At 46.0% G+C, this 27635-nt stretch overlaps 1 protein-coding gene across 1 annotated transcript in view; it reads right to left on the reverse strand.

Annotated features, from left to right (window-relative positions):
* The window catches only part of dhx35 (DEAH-box helicase 35), a 75294-nt gene that overhangs the window by 21920 nt on the left and 25739 nt on the right, over positions 1 to 27635 (reverse strand). The window contains exons 8-15 of the mRNA XM_086005723.1: positions 24387 to 24446; positions 23114 to 23226; positions 19979 to 20075; positions 14405 to 14563; positions 12457 to 12667; positions 7197 to 7321; positions 2604 to 2658; positions 224 to 319 (exon numbers count right to left, since the gene is read on the reverse strand). Of these exons, the coding sequence (XP_085861849.1) occupies positions 224 to 319; positions 2604 to 2658; positions 7197 to 7321; positions 12457 to 12667; positions 14405 to 14563; positions 19979 to 20075; positions 23114 to 23226; positions 24387 to 24446 (916 nt within the window). The remainder of the gene's footprint in view (positions 1 to 223; positions 320 to 2603; positions 2659 to 7196; positions 7322 to 12456; positions 12668 to 14404; positions 14564 to 19978; positions 20076 to 23113; positions 23227 to 24386; positions 24447 to 27635) is intronic.

Below are 27635 nucleotides of genomic sequence, written 5' to 3' on the forward strand. Positions count from 1 at the left end.
AGCACTGAAACTAAACGAAACATTTTAAACAATACTGGCAAGCTATCAGTTCCCAAAACTAAATGTTAAAATGTAACTTAATAATGATTCAGAACAATACAGATCTCTGATCTGTCACACCCTCATTTTCTTCTCCCAAGCGGACATGGAACTTGTTCAAACAGGGAATCTAGTTTAATTTAGCACACCGGTCAGACTGTACTATCCTGACACAGAGGCTTACCTGATTCCAGCAGCATTTTAGCAAACATAGGATTCAGAGGGAATTCAGCCATGCGTAGGCCCAGGGGGTCAGTAAGGAGGCACTGATCGTTCAAACCTGCAAATGGCACGCAGAACAAATCCTGCAATTAATGAAGTGATACAGCAACTGGGAAACATATCGAAGGCTGTGTGACTATCATTCTCTTTTTTTAATTATGAATTTGTTCCAAAATATAAAAAAACTAACACTGAAAAATAAAATGTAGCCTCCCAATTCCCTTCAATAAGCTCTCGTAACAGAAAGGTTGTATGCAATAAAAATGTCAGTCAGCCTTGCAGCCTGATTCGCATCATGGGCTTTCTCTCCAGGCAACTGAGCATCATAGTGAGACTGAACTCTTCACTCCTGAGGTCTAGGTTCAAATCCAGCCTAGATTGGATGGAAGTGTCTTACTATAAGGGTCATAAATTAAATGAGTTTGGTGCACTTTCAGTGGCTGTTCTCCCCTGTATGGCATCTTTGGAGTCAATTTGACCCTAAAAAGATCCCACCTACCTTCCCCTTAAAAAGGATATCCTTATGTTTTTGTGGTTTTATGCTAGATATACTACTTGGGCTCAGTGTCAATAATTCTCTCGTAAGTGGCTGTCATGTCCCCCACGGACCAGAGTGTGTCTTTATCTGTCTAATGCCAGAGTAAATCTAGCAAGACCTAGGGACTGAGAAGTGAATTCTAGCCACTGTATTCCATGTTATGTTTACGGAATAGATCCTGTGCCAACACATGACCTCCTTTCCTTCAGTATGTGGAAAATGTACATAACTGACGAGACTCAGAATACACAGCAACAGTTCACTTAACATTCAGGTACAGGAAACTTTTGTTTAGCCGGAGGTTAAAAGTCCGGAAAGCTCTATCTACCGGCAAAATTCAGGAGCCGTTTCCTATAAGTTTTTTTTACTTCTCGTTGCTTTTTTTTTCCCCAGTCAGGCTCTGCAAGGTCGAGCTGAAGCTGTTGCTTAGCTACAGAGACGCTTTTAAGCTGCAGCCGAATGTTTTGAAGCTGTTGCTAAGCAACAGGGTTTGTTGATTCACACGGAGCTGAAAAGCTCCGTATGTTTTAACATTAGCGCTGGTTTATACGGCAGTTTTGATGGGACGGCACCAACTCGGTCCCGTCAGTGCCGGATACCAGAAAGTTTCCTGTATTATACTTACAATAATTCCAAACGTTACTATCCTCCTCAAAATGACAAATTAACAAAGCTGCTTTGCCTGCTCTGTCTCTCAAGATAAAATAGATCCTCAAAACATGGTTGTTCACTTTTTATGTGATGAAGTGCTATAATGGTGGCATTGATATAGCTCGGTCTCCCTGCTGACCTCAGGCTGACTGCTAAGTAAAGCCTTAAAATCCCACTGTAAGCCCACAATCGGATGTTCTTGGCCAAAGAGCTGTCCATCAATAAGAGTACACTGGCCCTCCCCGCAACCCAGGCCCAGTCCACATCTTCGCCCAGACACAGATGCCAATCGCCTAGAAGCTTTGGAATTCGATGAATGGCTTGATCCATTGATCAGTGCCATATACTTCAATTACCGGCTGAACAGGTTCCATTCCCAGGTATCGTTGATCACTCAACCCACGCATATCAAGGGCTTCCAGAACTATGCAAGTATCTGCCTTGCCCTGCGTTACGAATATTAGCCAGGCTGTAATGTATAGCTTGCGGGGAGCAGCCAGCAATAACTGAGCTTAACCCAGTGCGTGTATTGTGACCAACAACAAAGATACTAATGGATAATCAAATGACGGCAAAACAGCTTCATTTCATTTCGTCATAGATCCCATTTGTCTCCGCACCCCCTCCCCATGGAGAAGGAGGGTCAGTAACTGGTCATCAGATAACGGGCAAGCGTCAGTTTGAGTCCTCGCCACGCAGGCAGCGGCAGCAACAACAACAACTTGTATTTATATAGCGCCTTTAGCGTAGTAAAACATCCCAAGGCGCTTCAGAGGAGTATTACAAGACAAAAAAAATTGACACCGAGCCATATAAGGAGAAATTAGGGCAGATGAACAAAAGCTTGATCAAAGAGGTAGGTTTTAAGGAGCGTCTTAAAGGAAAAGAGAGGTGGAGAGGCGGAGAGGTTTAGAGAGAGAATTCCAGAGCTTAGGGCCGAGGCAACAGAAGGCACGGCCACCGGTGGTTGCGCGATTATCATCAGGGATGCTCAAGCAGGTGCCAGAAGTCAATTAGCAAAACAAAAAATTGTAGTTGAAGTCCATGTTGGGTATATGTTCTATAGCTAGAAGAATTTTACCTACTTTTTTTAAATTGTCTACAGAGAAGGTGAATTTTGATAGAATTCCTAAAAACAAAAACACATCCTTACCTCCTAGTGCATAAAGCAGTTCTAGTGCCTGGACCATTGACTGGGCCGGGGGAGGCTGTGAACAGAACAAAGGATATACAGGTGTTTGACTTGTTTCACGGCTATCACAACCCCATAGTTTACATAGCGTACCCATACTCAAAAGTCAATTGTACAAGCTGCTACAGATTTCTTACATTTGCAGGCAATGAAGGATTGTGGTGACATATTTTTTTGTTGTGTCTTAATCCAATAATAATGTCACCACCACCTCTCACCATAGCACTCTGATGTGCTTCACACTCTCGCTGTAACACTCCCTGATATGCCCCAGTTCTCTCACTGTAACACTGATGTATCCCACACATTTCACTGTTAACATTCTATGGTGTGGAGATGCCGGAGTTGGACTGGGGTGGACAAATGTAAGAAGTCACACAACACCAGGGTATAGTCCAACAGCTTTATTTGAAATCACAAGCTTTCGGAGCGCTGCTCCTTCTTCAGGTGAAGTGGAGAAATGCATAAAGACACAGCTTATATAGTCAGAGAATCATGTCAGATGTTTACAGGTAACCTTTCCAACTGCCATTTATCACACCTCGGCAGAGAGATAATCACAGCAGTCAAAGGTGTGAATGGTGTCCAAACAGGTCAGTCAGGGAAACATTACATCAAAGAACAATGAGGTGGGGTCACAAGGGGTCAAATATTGCAGATGCTGGGGTCTGTATGAAAAACATTCTATAGCATAGATGCATTTAAGGGGAAGCTAGATAAGTACGAGGGAGAAAGGAATAGAAGGATACAATAGCAAAATACTGCGGATGCTGGATATCCGAAATAGCAACAGAAAACGCTGGAAAAACTCAGCAGGCCAGGCAACATCCGTGGAGAGAGAAACAGAGCCAACGTTTCGGGTCGAAACGCTTCATCAGGACTGACGAAGGGTCTTCGACCTGAAACGTTAACTCTGTTTCTGTCTCCACAGATGTTGCCTGGCCTGCTGAGTTTTTCCAGCGTTTTCTGTTGTTATTAAGGAATAGAAGGATATGTTGATGGGGTGAGATGAAGAGGGGTGAGAGGAGGCTCGTGTGGAGCAGAAACACCGGCATGGACCTGTTGGGCCGAATGGCCTGTTTCTGTGCTGTAAATTCCATGTAATTCTGATATGCCCCACACCTCACATGGCTAACACTCTGATATGCCTCGTCTCTCTTACTGTAACACTGATATATCCCACACCTCTCACTGTAACATTCTGATATGTTCCACTTCACTCTGAGATATGCCCCACACCCTCGCTATAACATTCTAGGGTATCATGATAATTATTGATCACTTAGCAAAGTCATTGTGATTGTGGAAAGGTTGGAACAATAAGTGCGTATATTTTGGTTTCATCGGTCGATTTGCATTGCTTCCCCTTACTATCGGTGGCCTGGTCCTGTTCCTGCAGTCAGAGAGCAGGGCTTGGAGACAAGATTTGAAATAAGCAGGGGAACAGGGCTCTTCAATATAACACTCTCTAATATGCCCTACAGCCCTCACCAGTGCTCTCTGATATGCTCCATCTCCCTCATTATAACATTTACTCCAAGACGGCAGGCTTTACTTTTTTACCGGTAGAATTTACTTTCTCTCCTCAAGTCGTTGATCTCCACGCGCGCCGGCTCACTTTGGATACCTTGTCCGGGTGACCATTCTTCACTAGACACTGAGTGCCAACAGGCCATCCAGCTCTGAGGGGCACTCAACAACCATACACACAAACGGACTAGCGAGGTCACAGATTAGTGATCAGGCGTGGGAACACTGGCTAATTTTCCCCTCTCTATTAGGCACCGAGAAACATAGAAACATAGAAGATAGGAGCAGGAGTAGGCCATTCGGCCCCTCGAGCCTGCTCCGCCATTCAATGAGATCATGGCTGATCATCCAAATTCAGTACCCTGTCCCTGCTTTCTCCCCATATCCCTTGATCCCCTTAGCCTTAAGAAATATATCTAACTCCTTCTTGAATATATTTAATAAGTTGGCCTCAACTGCCTTCTGTGGTAGAGAATTCCACAGGTTCGCCACTCTCTAGGTGAAGAAATTCCTTCTCATCTCAGTCCTAAATGGCTTACCCCTTATCCGTAGACTGTGACCCCTGGTTCTGGACTCCCCCGCCATCGGGAACACCCTTCCTGCATCTAGTCTGTCTAGTCCTGTTAGAATTTTATAAGTTTCAATGAGATCCCCTCTCATTCTCCTAAACTCTAGCGAATATAAGCCCAATCGACCCAATCTCTCTTCATACGTCATTCCTGCCATCCCAGGTATCAGTCTGGTGAATCTTCGCTGCACTCCCTCCATGGCAAGAACATCCTTCCTCAGATAAGGTGACCAAAACTGCACACAATACTCAAGGTGTGGTCTCACCAAGGCCCTGTACAACTGCAGCAAGACATCCTTGCTCCTGTACTCGAATCCTCAAGACTCGGTGGTTGCCGAATGTTTGCAGGTTGCCCCCACTAAAAGAGGCCCACGCCCCTCTAGCTAAGGAGGACAGTGGTTAAGTCTGCAAAAATAATCTCCACCCCTCGCCATCACTTCTGTTCCTCGCTCGTTCTCCTCTTAACCTTCATCTCTCCTCACTCACTTTTCACCTCTTTTCGCTTCTCCAACTGTGCCCTTTCACTCTGGTTCTGCAGCGTGGGCAGATGAAGTGGAGAGGGTCACTTACATAAGAACATAAGAACATAAGAAATAGGAGCAGGAGTAGGCCAATTGGCCCCTCGAGCCTGCTCCGCCATTCAATAAGATCATGGCTGATCTGATCCTAACCGCCAATCCACTATGACAGGACTATCTCCTGAATCTAACAGCATTAGACACACGAAAACAGGAGCAGGATCAGGCTACACGGCCCCTGGGCCCGCTCCGCTACCCACAGGGCCATGACCTATCCGAACCTAGACTCATGTCCAAATTCCTGCCCGCTCCCCGTAACCCTTAATTCCCTTTTCTACTAGGAAACTGTCTATTTCTGTTTTAAATTTATGTAATGATGTAGCTTCGACAGCTTTTTGGGGCAGCATATTCCATGGACCTACCACCCTCTGACTTCACCAGTCAGAGAGCAGGGCTTGGAGACAAGATGTGAAATAAGCAGGAGGAGTGGTGCTTTGAAATAAGCTGGGGAACTGGGCTCCAAAACAATACAGATGTTGGTGGGTAGTAGCTGAGCCAGTGAGCGGAGCAGGCCAGCGATAGCATGGGGAAGCAACGTAAATCGGCTGATGAAACCAAAAGTTATGCACTTATCGTGCTAACCTTTCCACAATCACAATGACTTTGATAAGTGATCAATAATTATCACTGACTGAAGTTCAAGGGTTACTTTCAGCACAAAATAACTGCCTCAGTGAGTGCTGTGTTTTATTTAAAATAGACAGTAATTACTGTACATGGGAACAGTTCCTTTTTCGCAGTGCTTAACACAAAAGCAAAATACTGCGGAGGCTGTAAATCTGAAATAAAAACAGAAAATGCTGAAAAAACTCTCAGCAGGTCAGGCAGCATCTGTGGAGAGAGAGACAGAGTTAATCTGTTATACTGAGTGCTTTCCAGTATTTATCTCGGTTTCCCTCTCCACAGATGCTGCAGTGCTTTGTATAAAATTACTTTATGCGCTACTTAACACAGTCGTTTATCCTGAGCAGATGAAACCTCTTAGAATGCAGCCATAACACATCGGGTTAGACACACGTACGTCTGCAGTGAGAGCGGTTTATGTAGATGTTCCCCACCCCTCCAGAACCGCAAGATATTAACATGTAATGTAGTTGCAGCATGTGGGACTCAGTGGAGAGAAGGCACCACCAATTTTTTTCATTCATTCACGGGATGTGGGCGTCGCTGACAAAGGTGATGGTGAGATGCCTTCTTGAACCGCTGCAGTCCGTGTGGTGAAGGTACTCCCACAGTGCTGTTAGGGAGGGAGCTCCAGGATTTTGACCCAGCGACGATGAAGGAACGGCGCTATATTTCCAAGTCAAGATGGTGTGTGACTTGGAGGGGAACTTGGAGGTGATGGTGTTCCCGTGCGCCTGCTGCCCTTGACCTTCTAGGTCGCGGGTTTGGGAGGTGCTGTCGTAGAAGCCTTGGCGAGTTGCTGCGGTGCATCTTGTAGATGGTACACACTGCAGCCACAGTGCGCCGGTGATGGAGGGAGGGAATTTTTAAGGTGGTGGATGGGGTGCCGATCAAGCGGGCTGCTTTGTCCTGGATGGTGTTGAGCTTCTTGACAACTGAGGTATTAAATGTTGACGCAATTACCTTAAATTGTCATAGTCATATTTCTATAATGTTCATTGCCAGAATGTAAAGAGAGAGCTGCCTTGACAATGGAAGTCCTCATGCCTTGCACCAAGTCTGTCGAAGCTACTTTTTGCAATCAGCCACTAGAAACACAGCAAGCCGCTCTCGGTCTAACTTTATGAGCTGCAACAAATCCCTATCGGAGGCTTAATCCACAAGCTTCACATTTCAGTTCTACAGGCCACATGCACAGGATTATATTCACTTGATAATAAATAGATGTTAGCTGGGGATGCAGTAATTACTTACAGACAGAAAATTGAATCTCAGCACATTGTCAATGCCTAGTGCTTTCAGCTGGAGTATGACTGGGGCCAGGTTGCTGCGCTGCATCTCTGGCACCGTGGATTCCGGCAGCTTCTCAAAGGTTTCCTCTATAGTAACACAGGAGTAGAGAAAAAACTGTTAACATTCTCGAGCCTGCACTCCGAACTCTGCCAGGTTGCGCACTGAAATTTCAAGAAGCTAAAGCATTTTTTTGGATGCTGCTGGCACTATAGCAAGGGGAGATGTTTCACACATTTGATCCCCAATACTTGCCTCAGAACACGGAAAGACATAGGATCACACAGGATATACGGCACAGAAACAGGCCATTCGGCCCAACCAGTCCATGCCGTCGTTTATGCTCCACTCAAGTCTCCTCCCGTCTTTCCTCATCTAACTCTATCAGCATAACCCTCTATTCCCTTCTCCCTCATGTGCTTATCTAGCCTCCCCTTAAATGCATTTATACTATTCGCTTCAACCACTCCCTGTGGTAGCGAGTTCCACATTCTCACTACTCTTTGAGTAGTAACATATCAAAGTTTGCAGATGATACTAAGATGGGAGGGAAAGTAGTGAGTGAGGAGGACATAAAAAACCTGCAAAGGGACATAGACAGGCTAAGTAAGTGGGCAGAGATTTGGCAGATGGAATACAATACTGGAAAGTGTGAGGTTATGCACTTTGGCAGGAAAAATCATAGAGCAAGTTATTATCTTAATGGCAAGAAACTGGAAAGTACTGTAGTACAAAGGGATCTGAGGGTCCTGGTGCACGAAACTCAAAAGGTTAGTATGCAGGTGCAGCAAGTGATCAAGAAGGCCAATGGAATGTTGGCTTTTATTGCTAGGGGGATAGAATATAAAAACAGGGAGGTATTGCTGCAGTTATACAAGGTATTGGTGAGACCGCACCTGGAATACTGCATACAGTTTTGGTGTCCATACTTAAGAAAGGACATACTTGCTCTCGAGTCAGTACAAAGAAGGTTCACTCGGTTAATCCCGGGGATGAGGGGATGGGCATATGAGGAGAGGTTGAGTAGATTGGGACTCTACTCATTGGCGTTCAGAAGAATGAGAGGCGATCTTATTGAAACATATAAGATTGTGAAGGGGCTTGATCGGGTGGATGCGGTGAGGATGTTCCCAATGATGGGTGAAACTAGAACTAGGGGGCATAGTCTTAGAATAAGGGGCTGCTCTTTCAAAACTGAGATGAGGAGAAACTTCTTCACTCAGAGGGTGGTAGGTTTGTGGAATTTGCTGCCCCAGAAAGCTGTGGAAGCTACATCATTAAATAAATTTAAAACAGAAAGAGATAGTTTCCTAGAAGTAAAGGGAATTAAGGGTTACGGGGAGCGGGCAGGAAATTGGACATGAGTCTAGGTTCGGAATGGTCATGGCCCTGTGGGTAGTGGAGTGGGCCCAGGGGCCGTGTAGCCTGGTTCTGCTCCTACTTCTTGTGTTCTAATTCTGTGTTAGATTTCAGGAGATGGTTTTATTCCTGTTCCTGGCTGGGGTGGAGATCACCTTTACAGAAGGTAAGTACTGTAGAAAATATAGGGACAGAGTGATCTCCTGGAAGAATTTCGATCGCCTAGATGGGTCGGAGAGGAATTTCCCAGATTTCTTTCTCCCAAATTGGCCATTGGGTCTTTATCTGGTTTTTCGCCTCTCCCGGGAGATCACATGGGTTCGGGTGGATGCACAGTGATAGAAGATTTGAGGTTAGGATCAGATCAGCCATGATCTTATTGAATGGTGGAGCAGGCTCGAGGGGCCGATTGGCCTACTCCTGCTCCTATTTCTTATGTTCTTATGTAAAGAAGTTTCTTCTGAAAGTACAGAAATTGCACCGGGATATCACAAGGTGATTCACCCATTTCAGTAGCCCAATACACTGTCCACAAATCTGGGTGCAGCAATTGATGTTAACTCTGCATTCGAACTGCATTCGAACAGAACAGTCAAGGTTCCAGATAACAACATACAGACAGGAGAAGCTGTTAATTTGCCACTGGGATTCCTTTCATCTTTTAGATTGATCCAAGTGTAAAGAAAGACTTGCATTTCTATTGCGCCTTTCACAACCACCGGACGTCCCAAAGCGCTTTACAGCCAATGAAGTAATTTTTGAAGTGCAGTTACTTTTGTAGTGTAGGAAATGTGCCAGTCAATTTGCGCACAGCAAGGTCCCACAAATAGCAATGTGACAATGACCAGGTAATCATAAATATTGGCCAGGACACCGGGGATAATGTCGCTGCTCTTCTTCGAAATAGTGCCATGGGCTCTTTTACGTCCACCTGAGACAGCAGACGGGGCCTAGATTTAACGTCTCATTCAAAAGACAGCACTTCCGACAGTGCAGCACTCCCTCAGTCAGCCTGGATTTTTGTGTTCAAGTCTCTGGATTGGGACCCACAACCTTCTGACTCAGAGGCGAGTCTGCTACCAGCTGACTAGGGAGATAGAGAAATCATCCAGGGTTTCATTCTGCTGATCACTAGCCAATGACCCCTTGCTGTAAAAGGTGTGTGTGTGTGCGTGCATGTGTGCGTGCGTGCGTGTGCGTGCGGAATGGGCAGATCACTTTTCTTTATACAAAATATTTTTTTTAATTTCCTGTAAAGAAACAAATGAGTACATGCACCGCCCAGTGTAGTGCTCAGTCGCATAGACCAGAAAGTCTTCAGTTCAATACTTGATCTATGATCAGTTCATAGAATCATACAGCATAGGAGGAGGCCATTCGACCCATCATGTCTGTGCCGGCTCTTTGAAAGAGCTATTCAATTAATCCCACTCCCCTGCTCTTTCCCCATAGCCCTGTAAATATTTTCCCTTCAAGTATTTAGTCAATTCTCTTTTGAAAGTTACTATTGAATCTGCTTCCACCGCCCTTTCAGGCAGTGCATTCCAGACCGTGAATAAAAAAAAAAGTTTCCTCATGTCGCCTCTGGTTCTTATGCCAATCACCTTAAATTGATGTCCTCTGGTTACTGACCCTTCTGCCAGTGGAAACAGTTTCTCCTGATTTACTCTATCAAAATAATTCATGATTTTGAACACCTCTAGCAAATCTCCTTTTGTCTGATCTCAGACGAAGCAACTGTTGGGGCACGACAACTGGGCGCAGCCACCCTGGGCTAAGGAGGGGAAATAAATCAGCAAGGGTTTCCCCTCCCAATCGCTATCCAGTGCCTCCTACTGGAGGTTGAGCTGTAATGCTTCCCCTGGTTGAGCAGCCCGCCGATGTTCTGGCCCTGATTTTAACTCCAGGTTGGATTCCCCCCTGCTCAGGCCGGAGTTAAAAAAATTACAGTCGAGTCTCAATGACGTCATCGGTAAAGAAGGACCCCGTTGGCTCTGGGTGGGTGTCCATGCTGCCTGCTCGGGAGAGCAGGTTAAAACTGCAGATGTTGCAATCATGGCGGCTTTCGGGCAGGTAAGAGCCAGGGTGATTTTAACTGCCCATCCGCCAGGTGTCTGTTGAGCGAGTAGGGTTAAAATCACCCCCTCGCCGTCTAGACTCAGACATGAAGAACGGGCACTTGGGTGAGGTACTAAAGGGCTGTCGGTGCCATTGCCACTAGTCCGTCCCAGCAAGAGTCAATGCTTCTGATGAGGGGGAGTGAATACTGAGAGGGAAAAAAAAGTTATGCAAACGTTATTGTCGTCCTTAACAAACAAGCAGGCTCTCGGAGAACTGCTGCGCCTGAAGAAAGACCCATCAGTTTGGCATCACTGAGCCAAGCTACCGCTGAGGTAATCAGTTAATTAATTACAATTTTCCAGCATGAGGAAATGACAGATGTAAATCAATCTTGTATTAAAGCATTTGCTTGGATTTTCATTTCATACTCAGGTTATAAGCAATAAGCTTTTATAATCTGCCTTTGGGATTTTTTTTAAAAAAAAGGAGTTTTCATCTAAAAACAGATTATCTGGTCATTATCACATTGCTGTTTGTGGGAGCTTGCTGTGCGTAAATTGGCTGTTGCGTTTCCTACATTACAACAGTGACTGCACTTCCAAAAAGTACTTCATTGGCTGTAAAGTGCTTTGGGAGGTCGAGTGGTTGTGAAAGGCGCTATATAAATGCAAGTCTTTCTTTCTTTCTAAATATGGACTGCCCCAGGCCCGGTGGCGGTCAAAATAAGGATTTAAAAGGATTTTTTTTTTTTTTTACTATCTAGTACATATTGTACCTCATGACCATCACGTTTAAGCTGTCACAACAGGTCACTGCAGGAAAAAAAGTAAATTGTAGACTATTCAGAATTAAGCCTCCCCAATCCAGTTTCTCATTCCTTTGTAACTAAAGGATAAGCTCGTGCCGAGGTACAATTCTACAGGCAGCAGCTCCTGCCCATTTTAAATGGCCATTCTTCATGAGTGAGCATATACGGTGTATGTCAATAGGATATTCTACCATGGAGGCAGCACAGCCAAGCCAAATTGTATTCTCACCCAATAAACACACACACTCTCCTCTCCATCACTAAGACCAACTACATCCACCTCCGTAACATTGTCCGTCTCAACTCCTGCCTCAGCTCATCTGTTGCTGAAAACCCTCATCCAGGCTTTTGTTACCTCCAGACTCGACTATTCCAACTCTCTCCTGGACGGCATCCCGTCTTCCACCCTCCGTAAACGAGCTCATCCAAAACTCGGCTGCCCGTGTCCTGACTCGCATCAAGTCCTGTTCACCCGTTGCCCTTGTGCTTGCTGCCGGTCCAGCAACGCCTCGATTTCAAAATTCTCATCCTTGTGTTGAAATCCCTCTGTGGCCTCGCCCCTCCCTATCTCTGTAACCTCCTCCAGCCCTCTGAGAACTCTGTGTTCCTCCAATTCTGGCCTCTTGTGCATCCTCAATTTCCTTCGTCCCACCATTGGCGGCCGCGCCTTCAGCTGTCTAGGCCTGAAGCTTTGGAATTTTCTTCCTAAACCTCGCCTCATCTCTCTCCTCCTTTAAGACATTCCTTAAAACCTACCTCTTTGACCAAGCTTTTGATCATCTGTCATAATATCTCTTTATGAGGCTCGGTGTCAAGTTCTGTCTGATAACGCTCCTGTGAAGCGCCTTGGGATGTTTTACTCCTTTAAAGGCGCTATATAAAAGCTATTGTTGCTATTGTAAACCTCCTGGCCTCTATGGCTCAGTTGCAGATCTAACAGTCAGGGTGAGCTTCAGAATTATTTTAAATGAATGCTACCTACAGGTACTTTCTCACCTGTACACAGTCTGAAGCACTTCCCCGAGCGGTTTCGACCGGCGCGCCCGGCTCGCTGAGCTGCAGACGCCTGGGAGACTGGGGTAATCACGAGAGACTCGATACCTGTCCTGGGATTGTAGGCTCTCAGCTTCACAAAGCCGCAGTCAATGACGAAAACGATCCCGTTAATAGTGATTGAGGTTTCTGCAATGTTCGTGGCCACCACTATCTGCAGAAGGAAATGAAGAAATACACAACCAGTGCTGTATCTTTATAAATAGAGGCATGGAGTACAAAAACAAGGAAGTTATGCTAAACCTTTATGAATCACTGGTTAGGCCTCAGCTGGAGTATTGTTTCAAATTCTGGGCACCACACTTTAGGAAGGATGTCAAAGACTTGGAGAGGATGCAGAGGAGATTTACTCGAATGGTACCAGGGATCAGGGACTTCAGTGGAGAGACTAGAGAAGCTGGGACTGTTCTCCTTAGAGCAGAGAAGTTTGCGGGGAGATTTAATAGCGGTGTTCAAAATTATGAAGGTTTTTGATAGAGTAAATAAGGAGAAACTGTTTCCACTGGCAGGAGGGTCAGTAACCAGAGGACACAGTTTTCAGGTAATTGCCAAAAGAACCAGAGGAGCGATGAGGAGAATTTTGTTTGTAGGCAGCGAGTTATGATGATCTGGAATGCACTGCCTGAAAGGGTGGTGGAAGCAGATTCAATAGTAACTTTCAAAAGGAAATTGGATTTATACATGAATAGGAAAACATTTGCAGGGCTATGGGGAAAGAGCTAGGGGAGTGGTACTAATTGGATAGCTCTTTCAAAGAGCCGGCACAGGCACTTCTGTGTTGTATGATTATGATTCGATGCTGGCTTTCCTCACTGTTCCTGTTTTAAAAGATTAAAGAAAGGGACAGCGCCATATGCTGGCGCAGTGAAATACTGCGCCACAGAACACTGGCGTGGAGGTTGTACCTGGGAATGGATCGCTTGTCTTGTTGCATACAGGAAATAATAAACAAATGCTATTTGGAGGATTTTTGTTTGTAGATTGTGTGTTTGTCCAGTATTTCTCAACCTCCCCAACTTTCTGCTCTGCCAAGTGCACAGGTGAGACATTGCCTGCAGATTGTATTCATTTAAAACAATTCCGAAGCTCAGCTGATCTGTCTGTTAAATGAGCCGGTGCAGTGGCAGTACAGTACTCTCACCGCTGGGTTCAAGCCCCGCTTCGGGACTCGAGCACATAATCAGTGCAGCCCTAAGGGGGGTGGGGTTGGGGGGGGGGGGGGGGGTGCTGCATGGTCAGAGGTAGCATTTTTCTGAGAAGGTATTAAACTGAGTTTCCATCTGTCTGTTCACAAAAGATCCCAGAGCATTTTTCAAAAAAGAGCAGGGAAGTTCTCAAATATTGACCAATATTTATCCCTTAATCAACGCCACCAAAACAGATTAACTGGTTATTATCACACAGCAATTTGTGGGACATTGCTGTGTGCAAATTACCTGCCAAATTTGCCTACATAACAACAGTGACTACACTTCAGAAATAATTCTCTGGCTGTAAAGCACTTTAAAACCTTTTGAGGAAGTAAAAGGTGCTATATAAATGCAAATTCTTTCTCTCTTTAAAGGTGTTGGCTCCTTGACAGGGTAAAGGCCACTGGATACCTTTTAGTACCTCAGCCATTCTTCATGTATTATCCCAGTCAGCGAGTGCAGGCAGACTATTCAACCATATAGGGCATCACCGCCAAGTTGATTCTGTCCTCTCCCATTACCCACAGTCTTAGATAGCGACTAGGAACAGGAATCCTGGGAGATTTTCCGCTCCCGAGCTCAGAGGTCAACAGCTGTGTGTCCACTCTCAGCCTGACTGAAGTCAGCGACCGCACGACATAAGGAAGGGACCTGGGAGCTGCTAGCAATTTCTAACAAGAGATTTGTGTGTGCATTCCTACCTTCCTGCAGTTAGGGGACATCCTTTCAAAGACTTTCATCTGTTCGCAGGAAGGTAGCCCTGCGTACATAGGGAGAACACGGAGGTGCTTTTTCATCCCACTGCGGGAAAGAGCACGGGCATGCTCTATCACCATGGAAACCACCATCTCCACTTCCTCCTGCAGAAAGAAAATACGGTTGAAAGGAATTTCAGTGCAATTACTGGTGTTACTCTGCACCTCCCTTCCTCTACCACCATGCTAAAAATAATTGAAACCATTATAAAACTGTGGCTATTTTACTTTCGTCTACTCATTCTGTGTCACATATCATTGCTCCTTATATTTCTGTTCTGCATTTTTTTCTTCATCTACAAAACACCAATATCTTTACTTCCCTGTGTTCTATTTTTAGCATGGTTGCTAAAGCAATTGCATTCTTTGACAGCAAACCCGCGACCTCTACCACCTAGAAGGACAAGGGAAGCAGACGCATGGGAACACCACCACCTCCAAGTTCCCCTTCAAGTCACACACATCATCCTGACTTGGAAATATATCGGCCGTTCCTTTGTCGTCGCTGGGTCAAAATCCTGGAACTCCCTCCCTAACAGCACTGTGGGAGCATCCTTCACCACACAGGCCGCAGTGGTTCAAGAAGGCGGCTCACCACCACCTTCTCAAGGGCAACTAGGGATGGGCAATAAATGCTGGCCTTACCAGCGACGCCCAGATCCCATAAGCGAATAAGAAAAATTAATTCCTGTCTGGGCTATTATCCCATTCAAAATAAACAGGCCAACAATTGCATTATCATAGCAGAGACATAAATTTAAACAAGCGTGTTAACCAATGTGTTACAAATAGCGCACAGAGGGAATTAAAGCCATGTTGACTGAAGGATATACAGCCATTACCTCACATTTTACCACTGAGAGCTGTCCATATGATCTATAAATGAAGTCAATGTGACTCAAAATAAACAAGTGTATGAACATACGAACAAAGACCATCTGGTCCATCGAGCCGGTCCCACACAATTGCGATACCTTGTGTATCACAACATATACACTCCACCCCACCCGAAACCATGTGATCTCCTGGGAGAGGCAAAAAAAAAGATTAAAAACCCAGGCCAATTTGGGAAATTCCTCTCCGACCCCTCGAAGCTAACTCTGGCCCTGAATTCCCTTCTGTAAGAGGTGATCTCCGCCCCAGCCAGAAACAGGTCCAGCTCTCGCTTGAAGGAATTCAGCGAGTCCGCGTCCACCACACGAGACGGCACCCTGTTCCAGAGGTCCACTATTCTCTGGGAAAAGAACCTCCTCCTGACATCTAACCTAGATCTGGCCTTATACAAGTTACATTTGTGACCCCTGGTCCTGCCTAACCTGTTCAATTGAAATAAACGGTCAGCTGGAACACAATCTATTCCCTTAATTATCTTATAAATCTCAATCAGATCCCTCCTAAGTCTACACTTCTCTAAGGTATAGAGTCCCAACTCTTTTAGCCTATGATGCAAAATAGAGGTTTGCCAATCAAAATACATTTCATCAACTACAAGGGCAGCTGCTGTTTGCTTTGAAAAATTGTACATTAAAAATTGATCTTTATATCCTAACCCTCAATTGTTTTAGATCATCAAAATTTCTTTCAGTTAAAGGAAGACTTGTTGCATTAATTTATTTCTCTCCACATTTCTTCACTCATGCTGGGGGCGTCGACCACCCACCTGTTACATAGAAACATAGAAGATAGGAGCAGGAGTAGGCCATTCGGCCCCTCGAGCCTGTTCTGCCATTCAATGAGATCATGGCTGATCATCCAAATTCAATACCCGGTCCCTGCCTTCTCCCCATATCCCTTGATCCCTTTAGCCTTAAGAAATATATCTAACTCCTTCTTGAATATATTTAATAAGTTGGCCTCAACTGCCTTCTGTGGCAGAGAATTCCACAGGTTCACCACTCTCTGGGTGAAGAAATTCCTCCTCATCTCTGTCCTAAATGGCTTACCCCTTATCCTTAGACTGTGACCCCCGGTTCTGGACTCCCCCGCCATCGGGAACATCCTTCCTGAATCTAGTCTGTTAGAATTTTATAAGTTTCAATGAGATCCCCTCTCATTCTTCTAAACTCCAGCGAATATAAGCCTAATCGACTCAATCTCTCTTCATACGTCATTCCTGCCATCCCAGGTATCAGTCTGGTGAATCTTCGCTGCACTCCCTCCATGGCAAGAACATCCTTCCTCAGATAAGGCGACCAAAACTGCACACAATACTCAAGGTGTGGTTTCACCAAGGCCCTGTACAAGTGCAGCAAGACATCCTTGCTCCTGTACTCGAATCCTCTCGCTAATGAAGGCCAACATACCATTTGCCTTCTTAACCGCCTGCTGCACCTGCATGCTTACCTTCAGCGACTGGTGCACAAGAACACCCAGGTCTCGTTGCACTTCCCCTTCTCCCTTGTCCAGGTCGTCATTTTCATAAGGAAACCTAGACAGTGAGTGTCGGCAGAGTGTTCCCCATAGTGGTACCCTCGGCAAGTGCTAGCCTGTCCTCACCTGACATCCATAATGTGCATTGTCCCCTAGGGACTACCGGGAATTAATCAGGAATTGGGAACTCAATGTGATTTTTTGCCCAACAAGAGTTGAGGTCGACTGTAGTGCTCTGTTGCCAGCCTGCCGGAAATTGGTTAGGACGGCTGGGGCCGGGAGTCTCAGCCGAGGTGCGGGGCCATTGACCACAACAAATCAGTAACTCCTGCCACTCCTGACTGCTGTCCAACAACCACTGCTAGAAGTACAGGAAACTCTCGTTTAAACGGCACCTAAATATCCGGAATTCTCCATTAACCAGCAAAATTCATACTCCGAAAACAACACCTCAATAACTGGAAATGTTGCTGAGTCCGAGTCCGAGTCTCCCGCGGTGGCCGAGTTAGTCAGTGGGGGTAGTTCTCCAAACTGCCACTACTCGGCTTCTTGGCGCTGTCGGAAATCCGAACACCTCAAAACCCCTGTAACAGGAGTCTGACTCGCCCGCGGTGTAGGCGAGTACCCAATTACTGTATACAGTACATTTCTTGATTTTTTTATTTTTGTTTGTTAAAAATAGCCTCGGTAGATAACCCTCTCCGTCATCCGGAATTTTTAATCAACCGGCACCATCCCGGTCCCGTCAGTGCCGGATACCAAAAAGTTTCCTGTACTTGTGTATGGACATCAAGCAAAGCAGGTTAGGACTCATCTACGATGACCCCCACATTCAAACAGATTATGAACGCTCACTATCTAGGCTCACGCGTAAAGAATGGCCACTAGGTTGTGGTACGAGAGACCTGGCAGCATCTGTGGAACCATACCAAAGCACGAGTCAGCACCCGCAGGGTGGGGGGGGTAAAAACAGGGAAAACATTGGAATATTGCATTATCAATATCTTGCGCTAGTGCAATCATAGATATAGCATATATTTTTTAAAATTCTAATGCAAACAGTTTGTTGGATCAATTCCATGTACTCAGAGCAAATACACAAACCATTAATTTTGTCAAAAAGATTTGTTTACGTAATATTTCTCGTTTGCTATATTAGTTAGATCCAGGATATAAGATAGTCACTAATTGTGTCTGTAGCGTGTACCATCTACAAGATGCACTGCAGCAACTCGTCAAGGCTGCTTCGGCAGCACCTCCCAAACCCGCGACCTCTACCACCTAGAAGGACAAGGGCAGCAGGCGCATGGGAACACCACCACCTGCAAGTTCCCCTGCAAGTCACACACACCATCCTGACTTGGAAATATGTCGTCGATCCTTCGTCGTCGTTGGGTCAAAATCCTGGAACTCCCTCGCTAACAGCACTGTGGGAGCACCTTCACCACACGGACTGCAGCGGTTCAAGGCAGCGGCTCACCACCACCTTCTCAAGGGCAATAAATGCCGGCCACATCCCGTGAATGAATAAAAAAAATTACTTTAATCCAAGTAAGTCAATAAGTGAGGATTACAAGAAGAAATAGGGCTTGAAGATTATTTACATTAAGGCCTATAACGGCTTAAAGGGGAAAATATCCTGTCAGTAATTATATTCACCCACAGATTTGCTTTCCCCTTTAAGGCAGTATAGGATTTTATCTGGTTCCAGGACCAGAGTAGCAAATACCATATGGTTGCCTAGCAGCAAACATTATTGTCAGCAACCTTTCCCCTACCAGCCTACACAACTGAAAAATCAATGGGCTCTGCAGACTTTAGTTTCTTCTAGCAATTGAATTTGTTATCGCGCACTATCTCTGCTAGATATTATAAACAGGTAGACCAACTGGTGCATCTCTCTCCTCACCTGGTGATTACAATACATTCAACACAGGTTACCATAAGGAGCCAGCTCCCCTGATGGTTCAGTGAGGTTAACTAGTAGCTGAGTCATACAGAACAGACCTAGCTGTTAGTGATAACTGTGCTACAAAGCAATCTGCTTGATTGGCAACCCATCGACCATCTTAAACATCCACTCCCTCCACCACCGGCGCACTGTAGCTGCAGTGTGTACTAGCCACAGGATGCACTGCAGCAACTCGGCAAGGATTCTTCGACAGCACCTCCCAAACCCGTGACCTCAACCATCTAGAAGGACAAGGGCAGCAGGTGCATGGGAACACCATCACCTCCAAGTTCCCCTCCAAGTCACACATAATCCTGACTTGGACATATAATCGCCGTTCCTTCATCGTCGCTGGGTCAAATTCCTGGAACTCCCTCCCAAACAGCACTGTGGGAATCACATAGAAAGAGCAGGAGTCGGCCATTCGGCCCTTCGAGCCTGCTCTGCCATTCAATATGATCATGGCTGATCCTCTATCTCAATACCATATTCCCACGCTCTCCCCATACCCTTTGATGCCTTTTGTGTCTAGAAATCTATCTATCTCCTTCTTAAATATATTCAGTGACTTGGCCTCCACAGCCCTCTGTGGTAGATCACCATCACCACACGGACTGGTTCAAGAAGAAGACCCACCACCTTCTCAAGGGCAACTAGGGATGGGCAATAAATGCCGGCCTCGCCAGTGTCGCCCATATCCTGAGAGTGAATTCCTAGAGAACGAATGTCTGAAACAAGGGGAGGAGAATCGGCCAGGCTCCCTGCTCCTCGTCACTGTCCAGTGCCCCCACTAAAAGCACAGGTATGGTGAGTGAGAACGGGATCAGACTCGGCTGTGATCACTCATGTTCCAAGTAGCCCGTTGACATGCACACATCAACAATGGCTACTTGGCCAAAATACTGGAGAGTGCCCGTGTAATGGTGCCTAGCAAACCCTCAGAAGAGATAAAGAGGGGAGAACACTGGCAAAACAAAGGTTATTGAGAGGAACACTGCAGGTTTTGCTAAGCCAGTGTGCAGATAGCACAGTGCCCCACCAAAACCTTTACTACAACAATACTGCCATTCCTTTAGAGGCCTCAAAACAAAAGCCGCAAGACCCAAGGTAGCAAGTTTTTTTTTCAGCCTTGTTCTCACCCATGCTCGAACCGACGGACAAGCCATAAGAAAGATTTCAAGTGAACCGGGAAAACGTACCTGTCCAGTTAAAAATGCCAGGATATCCCCATCAGTCTCATTCTGGTGGATTTTCGTAACCGTGTCCACTGTAGCTTTCACATAATCGGGAACCGGGCTGAGGACACGAAAGAAAAGAAAAACAACATTACAACAGTCAGTTGAAGAGGTTTGTGCGCAATTTAGCGATAGAGGGGATGTTATAAATCTCATCATCATCAAGAAACTACTCATGAAATAATGCTGGACGGCCAGCTGGTGGCGCCGTCCAAGGAGTAGAAATACTCGGGCGTGGGCCCAGCTTGCCAGGGACATTTTGTAAGACAAGGAACTAGTGAAGTACAACTAGACCTCCATGTTCTGAAACAAGTTGATTAAAGCCTTGCTTTATACTCAAACCAAGTGCGTAGTGAGTTTTATTATGTCAGGGGGCAAGAAACAAGTTGAGCCTGCGAAAGCCCCAAACTGCCCCCCGCCCCACCCACGAGGTTCCTGGTCATAGCCATGCCCGTAGAACGAAACAGCGAGCAGAGGGGAGGTTAAATCAGGAGAATGAGTCACCCACAGCTACTCCGCAGCACCTCCTGCTGATTGGACTAAGGACGTTTGTTGATGTTCGCCACTACGGAATGTATGCGGAATGAGAGAAACTTAACACGTTGAAATGAAAATAAATATTGAAAATCGGACCAAAAAAAATTGAAATAGCGCCATGGCAACGGGGGTGGGGGGAGGGAACATGGGGAGAAATGAAAAAAGGAAAGGACTTGCGTGTATATAATGGGCCAGAAATTCCAGGCCAGAAGCGTGAGTACGGTCGGCTTACTCACGCTTCTGGCCGTTGGAAATGCCGGCGTTCAGCATGAACAGCGCATGCAGGGAACGCCGGCATTTCCAGACCTCGAGCGCGTGCGACTGCACAGGCAGCGCTTGCGCAGTGAACTTCGTGGATTTCATTCATGAAATCCGTGAGGTTAAGTCCTTAGAAGTTACACTGAAAAAAAGCAAGTGTAAAGTGGTTCATTGGCTGCGGAGGAAGATATATTTTATCGTGGAGCTTTTGAAATGCAATATTTTTGTTTGGGAAAGGGAGGGAAGTTATTTTAAGAAATTTTAAGTAAGTTTTAAAGTTAAATTTTTTTTATTTTTTTTATTTTTAAAAAAAAGGGTTTTCAGAACGGTAGGTAGAAGGAGCAATTGTGGCTGTGTGAATGGAATGTGAGAATGAGTTATGTATGTATGTCCACATATATTCCTTTACGTATATGTATGTATGTTTTATATTCCTTTACTATGAATGTATGTTTTTAATTATGATTTTCCAATAAGTTACTTTCTCTGAAAGTCATAATTAAATAATACATTCATACACATAAGTAAAGGAATATATACATAACACGCAAAGGAATATATACAGACATACATACTTTCAGAAGCTCCACGATAAGAAATATCTTCCTCCGCAGCCTCTGTAGCAACTGTACCCATGCTTTTTTCATGTGTAAGTTGTAATGACTGGACCTCACTGAAAGCATTAATGAAAGCGGCGAATTATACTGCGCACGCGCTGCATGTGCAGTCGCACGCGTTCTGCCTCTGAACCCCTTCGTTCAGAGGACAGGAAATGCCGGTTTTCCCCACATGCACTGTGCATGCTGAAAACCGGCATTTCATCCGGCCAGATGCGTAAGTACCCCGACCGTACTAGCGCATTTGGAAGGGAATTATTGGGCCAACATTTTACATGTCAATAAAATAAAAAATTTAACACTTGCACGACTTGCCCCCTCGCATCTGCGACTGAGGGTCCAAGGAGGTGCATTGCGCAAGAGGTCATCATCGGACGTATCCTCACACTGTTCCCTTTGGGGAACTGTATGAAGTGGTGGAAGGATTTATGGCCGTGATTAACGCTCATTCCGTGACCGTAACCATCTTTGAACCAGCCATTAGGGTGGTTAGTCCTATGGCGGGAGGGTTTTACGGGCTCCCACAACCCTACTCCTTCTGGCCCAGCGGCGGGGATGCTTACTGCTACGCAAAAGGCCCACTCCGCACAAAAGGTGACACCCATACGTTTCCTGCGCCTTTTCCCTCCCCGTGACTGGAGCCCTATGCTGCCATTTCACGTTGCTAATCGGATTGGGCGTTTGTCATAGCGGTAGGATCCCCGCCGCTGGGCCAGATCAGGGTAGGGTTTCGAACCCCGCTCCAGACAGTCCCGGCAAGTGGAGTCGGAGCTCCGGCTCTAAATTCTGGGTTGACATCCAGTGGGATATTTGCGTCCGTGGGTGTGGGTGGCCCCCCCTCCTTGTATAGCTTGTGGGAGCCCGTAAAACCCTCCCGCCATAGGACTAACCGCCGTAATGGCTGGTTCAAAGATGGTTACGGAATGAGCGTTAATCACGGCCATAAATCCTTCCACCACTTCATACAGTTCCCCAAAGGGAACAGTGTGAAGACACGTATGACGACGACATTGCTAAATAAATAAATGGAATTAAAAAAATTCTTTTAGGGCTTTTAAAAGTCTTTAAATTGCTTTAATTCTCTTTAAAACTACTTCAGATTACTCAAAATAATGTAAACATTTCAAAAAGTTTATAAAAGTTACAAAAATCTTCAAAAAACTTCCAAAAACCTATTTAAACTGCTGCTTTGCATGTAAAAAAGCAAAGCAGCTTGACAGAAACATTGGGGGCGTGTCCAGTGAAACTGAGACCTCAAGGGGCGTGTCTCACTTACACTGCACGCTCCTGGGTCCGCGCTGGCTGCACTCCTGGGCGGCGTGACGTCATACGCTGCCCGGGAATGTGCTTTCTATTTCTGCAAGTTCAGGCGTCCCAGAAGCTGATCGGCAGGAGCGCGGGGTAAGTGCAAATACGGGGCTTGCACGCGCTGCAAGCCCCGTTCTGGAATTTCTGGCCCAATACCTTTCATGATCATAGGGTGTCCCAAAGTGCTTCACAGCCAGTGAAGTACTTTTGAAGTGTAGTTCTACGAAACATTATAACATTTGTGCACAGCAAGGTCCCACAAACAGCAATGAGATCAATTATACAGCACACAAAGAGGCGATTCGGCCCATTGTGCCTGTGCTGGCCCTTTGAAAGAGCTATCCAATTAGTCCCGCTTCCCCATCGCCCTGCAATGTACCTTAAAGTGTAAAAAATGTCAACTGGAAACGTTCGACCCTCCACGGTGAGGATGGCACATGTGTCCTTACTGGGGTCCGTGGTCTCATTCAGATTGAAAAAACTTCGAAATTTCTGCAATTAAGAAAGTAAAAAAAATATAAGTGATCATCAGGGACCTGGAAGGGCAGACACAGCTAGAGAAAGCAATAGGAGCAAAGCACAGAGGCCCCCCCCCACCAAAAATTGAAATAGTGAAGTAGTTCTCACCAGTAACATTTTATACAGTGGCTTGGAACGTTTTTCATTACTGCAGGTGTTGTCGCATCAAGACGCAGGGATCTTGTAACCTAGGGTTACCACGGCCAATTGCAATGACCCACCCACTGCCCCAGCTGAAATCAGCAAGCTCGGCTAGCAGAGACTGGGGATCAGATGGCGTGGCTTAAATAGAAACATAGAAGATAGGAGCAGGAGTAGGCCATTCGGCCCCTCGAGCCTGCTCCGCCATTCAATGAGATCATGGCTGATCATCCAAACTCAGTACCCTGTCCCTGCTTTCTCCCCATATCCCTTGATCCCTTTAGCCTTAAGAGGTGGGTTCTCCCAAATGTCCGCTGTAACCTCAGTGGAAGATCTATAAACCCCAGGCAAACGGCAGTTCTCCGGAGTTTCCGCTGAAGTTATGGGGGACGATCGGGAGAACTTCCACGGAAATTCAACCCCATTATGTATATGGGGTACGGTAGCATAGTGGTTGACATAAATCGTGCCATTCATGTAGAAATGACTTACAATTAAATGCTTACAATTAAATGCTGGTAGTATTTGACATGAATCTTGTCATTCATGTGGAAATGACTTATGAAGTAATACTGGGCGGCCTGCTGGGGGCGCTGTCCAGGGAGAGTATAAATACTTGGGCACGGGCCCAGCTTGCTCAGGGACATTTTGTAAACAGGAACTAGTGAAGGATAACTAGACTTCCATGTTGTGAAACAGTCGATTAAAGCCTTGTTTAATACTCTGACCAAGTGCCGAGTAGTTTTCTTACGTCAGCGGTTATGTTGCTGGACTAGTAATCCAGAGGCCTGGACGAATGATCCGGAGGGTTGTGGGCTGGAGGTGGTTACAGGGAGATAGGGAGGGGGAAGAAATGCAGCAGAAGGTCACACGAGCATATCCTCAATCAAAGTGATAGGATGGTTGGCAACTGGTCAGAAGAGGAGATTGTCCACAGGCACAATGACATGCCGACTCTGGGTTTATACAAGCATTGTAACTGTAAGACATACCTCTGCATCCAGTGTAGCAGAGGACACAATGAGTCGAAGATCACCTCTTTTCTTCTGAATCTACATAAAGGAAGGAAAAAATATATGACGAATAAAGCATTTTGCAACACAATTAATGCATTTTTTCCAAGGTATTTTTGGACTAACTTTTTTTGTAAACAAGAATTCTGTTTTAGTTCTCCTCTCGCACAAACTTTCACCCTTTCTTTTAAATCCTAAAACTGTTGATTCTTTGCTGGGGAATAAAAGAAAGCGCCTTTCACGACTTCAGGATGTCTCAAAGCGCTTTACAACAAATGAAGTACTTTTGAAGTGGAGTCACTGTTGCAATGTAGGAAACAGGGTAGCCAATTTGCACACAGCAAGCTCCCACAAACAAGAATGAGATAATGACCAGATCATCTGTTTTAGTGATGCTGGTTGAGGGATTAATATTTGCCAGGACACCGGGGAGGACTTCCGTGCTCGTAAACATAGAAGATAGGAGCAGGAGTAGGCCATTCGGCCCCTCGAGCCTGCTCCGCCATTCAATGCGATCATGGCTGATCATCCAAACTCAGTACCCTGTCCCCGCCTTCTCCCCATATCCCTTTAGCCTTAAGAAATATGTCTAACTCCTTCTTGAATATCTTCAAAATAGTGCCACGGGATCTTTTACATCCACCCGAGGGCAGACAGGCCCCGGTTTAACGTCTCATCCGAAAGACAGCACCTCCGACTGTGCAGCACTCCCTCAGTACTGCGCTGGAGTGTCAGTATAGATTATGTGCTCAAGTCTCTGGAGTGGGGCTTGAACCCCCAGCGTGTTGCCTCAGAGGCGAGAGTGCTACATCTGAGCCAAGGCCGACACCGATAGTCCCATAGATGTTGGTGCGTCGTCCACGTGGCCCATTATTCAGCTGTGAACTTTGACAGTGAGTGTTGGCAGGCTTTCGACCACAGGGGACAGCACAGCTGAGCTGACGCTTTCCTCAACTGATGTCCACACGTGTGCAATTCCACCAGGGATCACCAGATGGCGATCACCAGATGGCGATCTTTAGTGGGAACTGTGGCTGAATTTCCATTCTCTAATCTAGGTTTAATAACCACAATATGCATTTATATAGCACCTTTAAAGTAGAAAAATGTCCCAAGGTGCTTCACAGAAGCATAATAAGAACAAAAATGGACACCAAGCCAAAGAAGGAGATGTTAGAAGGTGACCAGAAGCTTGGTTATAGAGGTGGGTTATAAGGAGGGACTTTAAGAGGCGAGGAAGGGGGAGATGCAGAGGGGGTTTAAGGAGGGAAGGCATGGCTGCCAATGGTGGCGCAAAGGGAGGGGGGTCGCACAAGAGGCCAAAGTCGAGAAATGGAGAGTTTTTGGGGGGGGGGGGGGAACGGGGGTGGTTTGTAGGGCTGGAGAAGGTTCCAGAGACATGGAGGGGCAAGGCAATAAAGGGATTTAAACACAAGGAGGAGATGTTAAATTGGAGGCATTGGGGACGGGGAGCCAATGTAGGCCATCATGAATAAGGAGAGATGGGTGAGCGGGACTTGGTGGAGGGCAGAATACAGGTTTTGGATAAGATGTGGGCGACGGGAGACCAACCAGGACAGCATTATGGCAGCTGTCTCTCACTCTGCCTGCGCATTTCACACTTCATCTAGAGCCATCTTTTGTCTCTTTACCTGTCCTATTACCATCTCGTCTCGCCTTGACTATCTCTTAATGTCTCTTCACCTCTCAGACATTCCCTTTTGTTCTTTCATCCCCTCCCCCATTTCCCAGCCCCCAAACTGGCCTTTTAATCTTTTCATTTCCTGCTTTTTTTTTCAGTTCTGAAGAAGGGTTTCAACCTGAAACGTTAACTCTGTTTCTCTCTCCACGGATGTTGCCTGGCCTGCTGAGTTTTTCCAGCGTTTTCTGTTGTTATATTGAGCATTAGAATAGTTGAGTCTGGAGTTGATAAAAGCATGGGTCAGGGTTACAGCAGCAGGTGGGCTGAGGCAGGGCCGGAGACGAGCGATGTTATGGAGGTGGAAGTAAGCGGTCTTTGCGATGGAGAGGATATGGAGTCGAAATCTCAGCTCGGGGTCAAATAGGACAATCCCCGGCTGAGCTTCAGTCTCCAATTGTTTAACTGGATAAAAATGCAGCTCATCCAAAGATTGAGTGTTGGACGAGCAGCCTAACATGCAGAGGCAGTGGAGGGGTTGAGAGAGGAGGTGGAGAGGTAGAGCTGGGTGTCAGCAAGCGTGTGGAAGCTGTCCCCATATCTTTGGATGATGCTGCCAAGGGACAGCATGTATGGTGGTGGGGGGGGGGGGGGGCTGTCAAGGATGTATCCTTGAGGGACTCCAGATCTAATGGTGCAGCGGTCGATAGAGAAGCCAATGCTGGAGATGCTCTGGCTATGGGCAGATAGGTAAAGGCAGAACCAGGTGAGCAGCAGTTCCTCCTGAGCTGGACAACGGAGGCCGAGGAGTATGGTGTGGCCGACCGTGTGAAAGGCTGCACACAAGTCGAGGAGGATGAGGAGGGATAATTTACCACCGTCACAGTCGCAGAGAATTTCATTTCTGGCTTTGCTTAGGGCTGTTTCAATGCTGTGGCAGGGGCGGAAACTTGATTAGAGAGATTCAAACATGAAGCTGCAGGAAAAATTGGCACGAATTTGGGAGGTGACAACACGTTCAAAGATTCTGGAGAGGAAAGGAAAATTGGAGACGGGTGGTAGTTTGCAAGGACAGAGGGGTTGAGGGTGGGGTTTTCTTTGAAGATGGGGCTGATGACGGTGGTTTCGAAAGGGTGGGGGCTGTACCTGAGGAGGAAGAACCCATTCACAATGTCAGTTAGCACGGGGCCCAGAAAGGAAGTTGGGTGGTCAGCAGTTTAATGGGAATGGGGTTAAGGGAGAGGTGGGTTCATGGACAAGATGAGCTTGGAGAGGGCATAGCACGATAGGAAAGAAACTAGGGACCGACATGAATTCAGGGCTAGAGCTGTCAATGTTTTTTTTTAAAAACACAGAACAGAGATATTGAGGGCTGCATACTATACAAAAGATAATGAATCTTATCGACTTGTAAATGAGAAACCATCCAGAAATGAATCATCACAATTCTCTAATCGCCTCAGAAACAGCTGGTTTGTAACCCCTCCCCACAAACCATCAAGAAATGCCAGAGGTATAAAGAAAAATGTTGCAAAGCCGAGAAAAGGGTTAACACCCAAAATATTAATCTGTCGCTTATCTTTTCGGAC

This window comes from Somniosus microcephalus, chromosome 13, assembly GCF_052327205.1.
Source record: "Somniosus microcephalus isolate GS21.2 chromosome 13, FLI_Smic_1.0, whole genome shotgun sequence".
NCBI lineage: Eukaryota > Metazoa > Chordata > Chondrichthyes > Squaliformes > Somniosidae > Somniosus > Somniosus microcephalus.